This window comes from Stylophora pistillata, chromosome 7 (genome assembly GCF_964205215.1).
Source record: "Stylophora pistillata chromosome 7, jaStyPist1.2, whole genome shotgun sequence".
In the NCBI taxonomy this organism is placed as follows: domain Eukaryota; kingdom Metazoa; phylum Cnidaria; class Anthozoa; order Scleractinia; family Pocilloporidae; genus Stylophora; species Stylophora pistillata.
In genome coordinates, this window is record NC_142525.1 from 9,457,511 (window position 1) to 9,467,315 (window position 9,805).

General features: G+C 39.2%; 1 protein-coding gene across 3 annotated transcripts in view; it reads left to right on the forward strand.

Moving 5' to 3' along the window:
* Positions 1-6,566, forward strand: part of LOC111325544 (fibroblast growth factor receptor 3) — a 28,602-nt gene extending 22,036 nt beyond the window's left edge. For 2 of the 3 annotated variants that reach the window (XM_088726885.1, XM_088726886.1), the window contains 6 exons: positions 2,540-2,662; positions 3,654-3,727; positions 3,923-3,963; positions 4,421-4,517; positions 4,963-5,065; positions 5,427-6,566. In XM_088726885.1, the coding sequence (XP_088583011.1) occupies positions 2,540-2,662; positions 3,654-3,727; positions 3,923-3,963; positions 4,421-4,517; positions 4,963-5,065; positions 5,427-5,483 (495 nt within the window). In that variant the 3' untranslated portion in view covers positions 5,484-6,566. Of the gene's footprint in view, positions 1-2,539; positions 2,663-3,653; positions 3,728-3,922; positions 3,964-4,087; positions 4,518-4,962; positions 5,066-5,426 lie in introns of those variants that run through there. The other variant, XR_015989332.1, reaches the window with a different exon arrangement.
* The last annotated feature ends 3,239 nt before the right edge of the window (positions 6,567-9,805 follow it).

A 9,805-nucleotide genomic window follows, 5' to 3' on the forward strand; every position in this document is an offset into this window, starting at 1 on the left:
AAATGGGTCGGACTTTTGGAGTAGTCGTTTAATGGCGATTCCGGCTTTCTCCACCACTTTAATATTGAAACCTTGCTGCTTTATTTCTTTCTGGTATTCCTTCCGTAACCGTGAGTTGGGCGTAGCTGGTACAAATATTACTGATTCATTCCCGCCGCGTTTGTACCAGTTGGATTTCCTTTCGCTCTTTTCCTTTTCTCGTTCCACCTTTCTCCACTCCTTGGGTCGATGTAACGGTCTTTCTCCTTTTCGCTCAGCCCTTTGTCTCGCTCTAAAAGCTTTGAGGGCCGAATCTACAACCTCATATCTGAATTTCTTGCTGTACCCCGAGTATTGCATTCTCAGGACCATCTCGTTAACATTCTCTACTACTCGTTCCCATGGTAACAATCTGCTACAGTTAAGTAAGACCCGAAGGACTTCTTGGGTCAGGACTGTTCTCTTTGTACTCCAGCTTACGGCAGACCTAGCATGTATGACTGTCTTAGAAGCCATGCTCTTGGAATAAAACTCATACATGATCACTGAGGCTGAGGCTTTCTCGTCCTGCCTGTCTGTCTCTTCCCCTTTTTTCCCTTTTGTTTCCATCCACACCTTCAAGTCAAGGATAGGTAGCTTTCCGTCCTGGTGTTTAGAGGGGTAATCTATTTCGAGTTGTATTGACGGGTGTATGTCGTTTCCTATCTGTTTTATCAATGTCATAGTCCTCTCATCGTCACTGATTCCTTGATCCTCAGCTACGGATCTCTCATCCATGTGAGTTTTTCCATCCTTGTACCTCATCCCAACTGGTGTTGCTTGCACAGCCATGTTGATGTCATCCACGTACCGTTTGTTCATTTTCACAACGATGGCCAATTCATTCAGCCTTGTTGCAAATTTTTCATCCCACCAAATCATGAAAATCTGGGCCAGTACCCCGGTTAATTTAAGGCCAATTGGACCACCTCTTATTTGCTTTCTGATCTCGTTATCAAATGTGAAAACATGATTTTTCATAATCACTGTCAATACGACTCTTAATGCCTCTTTCAACATAATACGTTTCGCACGTTCATCTGGCTGTGTGACTGGTGGGTTCCACGATTTAAATCTTTTCTCTTTCTGCTCCTCACTCCCACTTGCAGTGATCGTGGGTGGTCTCCCTCTATTCGTCTTTCTCGTTGGACATACATTTGTAATCTCCATCCTAGCTAGCACTTCCGGTGATGTCGTTAATGCCAGGTACAGACCCAACTCCTGACTGTTGATACTTCGGATACTGATGTTACTCTCGTAGAAAACCTCACACACCTTATCGATTGTGAACCCAATATCAAGGCTAGGATATAAAGCAATCACGTCGGTGGAGCCAATTATTAAGTTGTCGTTATCCTGGTCCTGATTAACTCTGTTCATTTCCGCGATCATGTCTTCCGTGCTCGTGCATATGGCGCTATTCTCTCTCGACTTCCATACCTCTGTAAGTACAACGCTCACCAGGTGAGAGAGCTTGCAGTTGTAACCTACCACTGCCCCGCATACCGGTCTAACGGGGGGGCCCTTGTACTCATCACTGTACTCTTTATGGTCCTTACGTAGGGTATATAGCGGTGCTACTTGGCTATCACTATTTAACATATTGTTCTTTACCCTAGTCTCGTTATTGGTCTCGCTCCCTGCATTTAAAATGCGCACCCCCACTAGCAAACATGTCTAGCAAACTGACTCAATTATCGAACACGTTCCTGGCCTCGGCCCACAAAATTTCATCACAAGGTTTAGGAACTGCGTGCCAAGAAAGGGGAGCATGCCATCTTTTTCTATTTCTATTGTAAAGCTGACAGAGGGATGGGCGTTGTTCAGGGTGGGTAGGAAATCCGTAGTTAATTTATATGCCCGCGTGGATAGCCATAAGAGCACGTCATCTTCAGTACGCAAGCACTACGACAACGACCACGCAGGTCCTGTTCGCAAAGTTGAAAGACCTTAGCATTAAGCTCCAAACCACAATCCATCCCGTGTTTGTCAGTCGGAAAATTGGCCAAGACCTTAAAGAATGTGAGACCAAACCACAGCTGGTTAATCAACAGTGCGTAGTGTACCAATTTAAATGTAACCTGTGTGATACAGGGAGCTATGTTGGTTACACACGCGGACATTTATATGCCCGCGTGGATAGCCATAAGAGCACGTCGTCTTCAGTATGCAAGCACTACGACAACGACCACGCAGGTGCTGTCCCAGAGGACCTTCTTAGCTGTTTCAAAGTTCTCAAGAGGTGCATGAACAAATTCGATTGTCTTGTCAACGAGATGCTTTACATCAAACAATTAACACCAAGTTTGAACGTGCAAATGGATTCTATCCGTGCTAAAGTATTTGTGTAGCTACCTCCCCTTTGTAAATTAGTTGTAATTCTTGAACTCGCATTGTTAATTTTATTTTCATTTGTACCCTTGATATGGCTTGTTTTTACCTGTCTAACTATTATTACTATGATACAATTTTCTTGTATCCCTGATATCATTAACTTTCTTTTTTTTTTTACTATCAATAGATTATTCATAGAGACCTAGCGGCAAGGAATGTATTGGTTGGTGAAAATCACAGATGTAAGATTACAGACTTTGGAATGGCTCGCGATGCTGATTCGGAAGACATTTATATACGCAGCAGTCAGGTAGTTTCTTTTCTCACTTCAGAAATAAGGATTTTCATTCTTCCATATATTACTTTGTAAATTACAGGAAACATTCTTTATAGTACTTTGGACCATATACATATAGTTTAGATTGGACGACAATATCAAGGACAATCCTTTAAGTCCAACATAAGGCGTATTATCCTTATAGATCTTCTAAGTGACAATTGTAGCTCCTGTCCTATTTGTTCTTGAGAATTTTTGAGAAATATTCGTAGCACCTTTTGTACATTTTGGTGGGAATAACTCCGTAATTATTAACTTTCAAATTTTAACTTTTTCTAAATTTTAGATTTGAGTGAATTACTATGAATTTACCTTATGATACCATTTTATAACTCATTTTAGAATTTTAGTGTCCACAGTTAGCTTGTAAGCTAAAGACATCGACACTAAAATAGAGTTGTTATGTTATGTTCTCAGTATTTACCCTGCCCATTTTGTTCTGATAATGGACACCTGTCATGGCTCAGGTCCCACTTGTTTGAAGGTTGTATACCGCTATCCATTGGAAAAGTCCTTATCTAGTGGATAGCGATTCACGTTTTGCTATTACTTATCCGCTGGAAAGAGATTATCCCTTGGATAACATTATGCGTCCTTCATACAACTGGGCCCAGATCTTTAATATAATGAAAGCGTGAAGTTAGGGATCGATGTATTGATTAGAAGATCACACGTTTGCTTTCCTCTATCTTCTTTTATACCAATGGTTTTCAGTTATCAAGTAACATTTTTGACCGATGGGGCTACTAAAATCTTTTTATGTCCTAGATGTTACTGTTATTTGAAATCCGATCATTACTGAAAAAAAAAAGCAGAAGATGAAAGAAGAAGATTAAAGAAGCAAAAGAAGCAGACCAAAAATTGCCCATTCATTTCAAAAGGGGATAACCAAATATATAATCAGAATACCAAATATATAATCAGATAAATAGAGGTTTTTCTCCATAAACTTCTATCTCTACAGGGCCGAGTTCCTGTTAAATGGACAGCAATTGAAGCAATTACTGGAAGGATGAAATACTCAACAAAAAGCGATGTGTAAGTTAATTAAATGAGGATAAATCAAAAACTTGAAACGCCTAACTCCTCTGTCGAAAATCGCAAAAGTAAAATCAGAACATCTTACTACTAAAGTAGGAGAGATGCAGTTCTAATGGTAGCTCAGTAGAATATGGCGAGGAAACCTAGAATCTAGAGTAAATATAGAACGTTTTATCCCTTTCTAATCTGCAGGTGGAGTTTTGGAATCGTTCTATATGAGATTTGCACCATTGGTAGGTCCTTTATATTGCCCTCATAGCGCACTGAAAAAAGGTTAACGTATGCATAGCATAAATATCACTGATCTGCCAGGATGGGCACTGATTAAACTCTCGAGGATACGTCATTAACTTTCAGGCCTCCGTGGGAAGTAGAGAAAACCATAAGCCGTCAATAGTTTTGGCAGACCAGGAAAAAGAGATAAGTAATCTCTAATGATGTCGGTCAGAGTTGGTATAAGGACGAAAAACACATGTTCACATATTCAAACGCAATGGCTTGAATTTCTTTCTCAATCGCGATAGCATTTAAATATTGCAGCTTTCTGTCAATCTGAGCTAGCTTGTCACTCAAACCAGGAACTCGTAATTTTCTCTTCTATCAATCTAGGAATATTCCCAAGTAAATTCAAGACAATCATTAGTCGCTGCATTACTGTGGCTGTCATTTCTAATTCTTCAAAAAATTTAGGCGCTGAACCTTATCCAGAAACAAGTCCGTATGATATTCCAAGAGTATTACAAGAAGGATACAGGATTCCAAAACCAGAGTATTTTAAGGATGAGTTGTAAGTAGTGCCCAGCCCCTAACAGTAACCATTATTACCTTGGTGATAAAAATGTGTTTCACTGAATACTCTTAGTTGACCCGTAATATACTATATCGCAATTCAACTGAACTCTAAAAAATGCAGAGCTAAGACTTCAACCTTCTCAACCTCTAGTTGAAATTAAAGAATTTTGCAGAAAGTAAACCAAGTGCCGAGCAAAACTCAAAGCTTCCCCTCCGCCTCCGCTCAAACTGTCATGTAATTACTATGTAATTATTATGTAATTATTATGTAATTATTATGATATTATTATGTAATTATTATGTAATTGTTATGCATTTACATTCAGTTTGATACGCAAGACCTAGGGTCTATCGACATCCTGTTCATTTTAAACTTTTAACGCCTATGATAATGTTTTATTCTGTGAGTGCTAACCATGGAAAATCCTGGACTTCTTCAGATATGATGTCATGTTGAGTTGTTGGGAAACAGAGCCCGAAAGAAGACCATCATTCGAGCTCTTGTGCTCTTCCATCCGAGGATTAGAAAACTGTTCTAATCAGGTCAGAATTCTTCTGCAAATACCGTTCGTTATTGAAGGTCCACAAAACTATTTCAGTTTTTTGTATTGAGTCAGTGCCGATGATTGTGTTCGTGCTAAGGATGGGGTCATTTTCGTATTCAAGAACACAAGCTAGTGGAGACTAGCATGCAAATAGCAAAAAGTGGAAACCACCTTTTTTAATGATAAATAGGTGTCTGAGGCATCCGTGACATGTCGTCAGCACGACGTAATTTCTTGCGAATTTGAGCTGGTCCCTGTTTTAGGCATATCCTATAAGCACTGAAGAAGGTCTTCGAAAGACGCTGTGAGAAGGTTTCCTTGCGCACCTGATTCAAAATTTCTGTTGTTCTCTTTTTCAGAATTACGTCAACATACAAAACTGCCTTGAGACTCACCAAGGTGAGAGTAGCGCATAAAATTATTTTACATACCACTGAATATCAAGAGAAAATGAACTGAGATGTATATGGAGGATGTCGGTTGTCTCGCGCCCACCAGCGAGTCACTTTTGGTACCAAGCAAAGAACCTCCTTACACAGAGAAATATAATCCTGATTATGTACAAAAGTTAATTCCGTCTGGAGCATCATACCAGATCGACTGACAAAACTCAATGACATGAATGTCCCAAAAGCCAGAAGAGTGTTGTAGATAAATACCTACACGTTAAACGTTACAAAGGGAAGTTGCGTTTAATTTATTTGCCAGATGGACGTCTATTAATATGTAAAGATTTCTAGCTACATATGTGCGTGTGATTCTACTAAAATAAAGAATTAATACAATATCTAAGTACAAAGTATAACAATAGCAACAACAGCAACAACGACAGAAGACTAAAACAAAAGAAACGAACTTATAATTGTGGCGTCACCAGGACCGGCAGTTAAACTCTTAAATAAAGAACCACGGCGCTGAAAAAACCTAATGAAGCGACTGACTTAGTAGGGATCAGCTAGCAATGAAAATTGTCCAACGGAAACAACGAGCATACTGGCGAAAATACATAGCTGTCGGCGTCACGCAATTCTTACATAACCTCACGCAAAAACGCGAACTAATTCGAATAGCATAGGATATTTTTGTCTGACTTTCCTCAGAGCAAGTGGCAAGGGACTACCGACTTACTTGTGGAAGTCGTTTCACTTCCCTGAGTGAGGTCTTAGAACAAGTTAAAACATAGATCCATAGGCGTTTCTAACAGTCCAGTCTGATTTCGAGTACAATTTCAACCAAGGGAACAATTTTGCCTTTCTTTATCATTGTTTGATAATCACCCGAAAGAAGCAAATAAAGACTAGAGTCTGTCCTAAAAATTAATAACGATAATAATAACAATAATTATAACGAATATTAATATTATGTTAGACCAAATTATCATTACTATCAGTGATAAGATGGTAGGCGAATCGATATTCTATGACATGCATAATCCGCTTAGAAATATAAATATTTATGATGCGCCTATGAAATAAAAGGAATAAACTTTAAAAATACAATCTACTTTTCAGTGATCATGAGTTATTATTGAGTTAGAGCTTTATCATGGTTCTAAAAGAAAAAAAGAGACAGAAAACCAAGCCATTTGGCCTATTCTCGTCCCTGTCACCATGTAGAACACTGAAAGAATCCCAACCCCTCTCCACACCTCTCCCATACTGTTACAGTTTCTCAGGTTATTTTCTTAGGAATTTTCACAAAGATCAATTGTAACCAGTTTCTTGGTAGTTGTCTCTCTCAAATGTAAACGCCAAAAGGCGGATAATATCCAGCCGTAGGTCCAGCTGTAGGTCCAGCTATAGGTCCAGCTGTAGGTCCAGTGTAGCTTTTGATGACTGAGCTTTTGAGAGGGTCTCAATGAGGTTGACCGATAGACGTAAAACGGCCAAAAATATTGTCCGTTAGGCGTAATTATAAGAATTGGCCGATTCTGACCGTTAGCCATAAAAAGAGGACGCCTTAAAAAAGTTGCTAGTGACAACATATTAACAGTTACGCGTAACTTTGCAAAAAAATTAACCATTAGCCGTAAAAGCCATTACTCTGTTGCGACCCTCTTTTAACGGAGAGATTTAGCACCGCGTTTACGAAAAACGGCAAACTTCAGCTTGTCCTTTCACATTTCACGTAAAATAGCGTGGACCTTGCTACTTTAGCTTCGCTTACGCTAACGTCATGGTATATTTGAAGGCGGCCATACATGAGTTACAAGGAATATTTTTGATGGCCTTTATCCGGCGATAATTTCTCGATAAGAAAAAAAGTTAAGCTAATCTTACATAGACGACAAACGCGAAACAGGTTACTTTCACCTAGAAACAGCAAAGCACAACCGACAAATGGGAAAAAATGGTGGGAACAGCAAGGTCACGTGGTCTTTCGTCGTTCACGTTTCACTTAAAGGCGGTGCTAAATCTCTCTAATGAATCATTTCCTGGGGCTTTCTTGATCAATATGCCTCAATGATTTCCCTCACATCCCGGGTGAGCAAGCTAAGTGCGTAAGATCCTAACAGAAGCTGGACTGAGGATATCAAGAGGTTTAACAGGATCACTTCAGAGATCTTGAAGAGGTATGTGATCCATACTTGATCTTTTTTCATATCAAACTCACGGGGTACAAACAGTCTCTTACTGAATTTCGGGACCACGCCCACTTCATCGGCCCACTCAAATCGAGTGCGATTTTTGGATGTTATATCATTTTGCCGACTCTCTGTTCACGCTCATGTTGACACGCCGATCTGAAGAATTATTTGCTGTTTAAAGCGTCTCGACGGAAGAACAGCAACACGCAAAATTTTTTAGTAGCAATAAACCGACAGTTCCATACACACAGCTTTTGACCGAACGCAGAGGTGTATTGCACTGCCATTTAAACCTTTTCATTCAATAAAAATGATAAACAGCACTTCTTTCATAAAATATACTCAAATAGATTTAAACCTAACGTGGTCGCTTTCACCGCTTGACTTGACATTTGTTGTGCTGAGGAAGGAAAATGAGTTAGTGGGTTTTCGAATTTTATTTGTTTAGAAAACTGAACAGGGAGGTTTAAATCAACCGAAGAAGCGAATACAAACTCCAACTGGCCATAGACTGTCAAAAAAACGACAATAAAGCCGCACCTTTTGATGAGAAAAACTCCTTTGAAGTTCGGAAGTTCGCGACGACGTGAAACTGGTCCATCTCAAGTCGTCGCCGATAAGACGACGACGAAATTCTTGATTCGCGCTTGCGCAGTGACGTTCTCGCTACTTCCGTACGTCGTCGTGGTTGATTAAGCTCCCTAATAATGATTATTACACCACTCGGGCAGTCAGAGGGCCAATAAGTAAAACTAACCAGTCAAAATACACTATTGCCGGTCAATATTCTCTCAGCATTGGACCGGGCACTGTCCCGAATGGTCCCGAATGGTCCCGAATAATACCGCACTTGTGTCACTTTGACCTTCAGTCGTGTAATAAATCTCTTATTAACCAAGCTTGCTCGGGACCGTACTGGAAGAATATCGGCCCTCGGTCTTTTTTGTATGGACCTCGCTGCGCTCGGTCCGTACTGTCAAGACCTCGGGGCCAATATTCTCCCAGTACGGCCCTCGCGCTTGGTTGATAAGATGTATTAATGATAATGATGAGGAGGAACTCTAAAAATTCAAGAGAATAATTTTCTTTTAAATATTGTGTCGGTTGGTAGAGTTTAATTTCATTTTATAGAGGCGCGTGTGATCTCTTTTATTTATAAATAAGTCTTTCGTTTTTTGGGCGTTTTATCTTTTGCCTTCTTTTAAATCAAGATTTTTGAGGGAAAACAATCATGATGATTTTTACGTGTAAGATGCCAGAAACTTTTTATGGAAGAATATGCATGTAGATGTAGGATTTGGATTTTAGCAAATTTTTATCCAACTATACTTCGTAGAGTACAAATATCACGCGGTATTTGTACTCTAGAGTACCGGTAAGACAGGTTGTCTCGTATAGCGCAAGAGAAGAATTGGATTGAAGTGAAAAAAAAAGGCGGACAATCTGAATCATATTTGTATGATCAAATTGTTATTTGTATTTTGACGAAGCACAACTCGTAAAAATACTCAGCGATAATACACAACAAAACGTCTAATAAGATATATGTTCCCCCCAATAACGTAACTCCATTCTCTGCCTTAAAAAGCACACACAACCCACAATTCCCCTTTTCGCTCCGACGAAGGGCTAACGCTCGAAACATCAGCTTTTGTAATCGTTACTCCCACCGTCGCAGCCCCAAACAGTTTCTTTCCAAACTATCAGCATTTATTAATAAGATATACGTATTCAGTTATTGCAGTCATGATGATAATAGTAATAATGATGATGATAATTGTAATGGCAATAACAATGATAACAGTAATGATAGTAACAAAGAAAAATTGTAATGTCCATAATGTTCGCTTAATAAAATATGTTATATATACAAGGCTAAGAGATTAGGAAAACATTCTTAATAATTTTAATAACTTTTTCCTAATCTTTTAGCCTTGTATATATAATATAAAAAAATTGTAGTCATAAATTAAAAGGTGAAAAAGGGAAAATTTTAATCAACAATAATTCCATGAACGCGTGTTGGATATGACATGGTAAAATATCCAATGAGGCACGTAGCGCCTTGAAACTCATCCAGTATCCAAGAAGCGCGAATGGAGAAATCGTTTAATTAAATTTTCCACTTTTCTGATTATGCAGTAGCAGCTT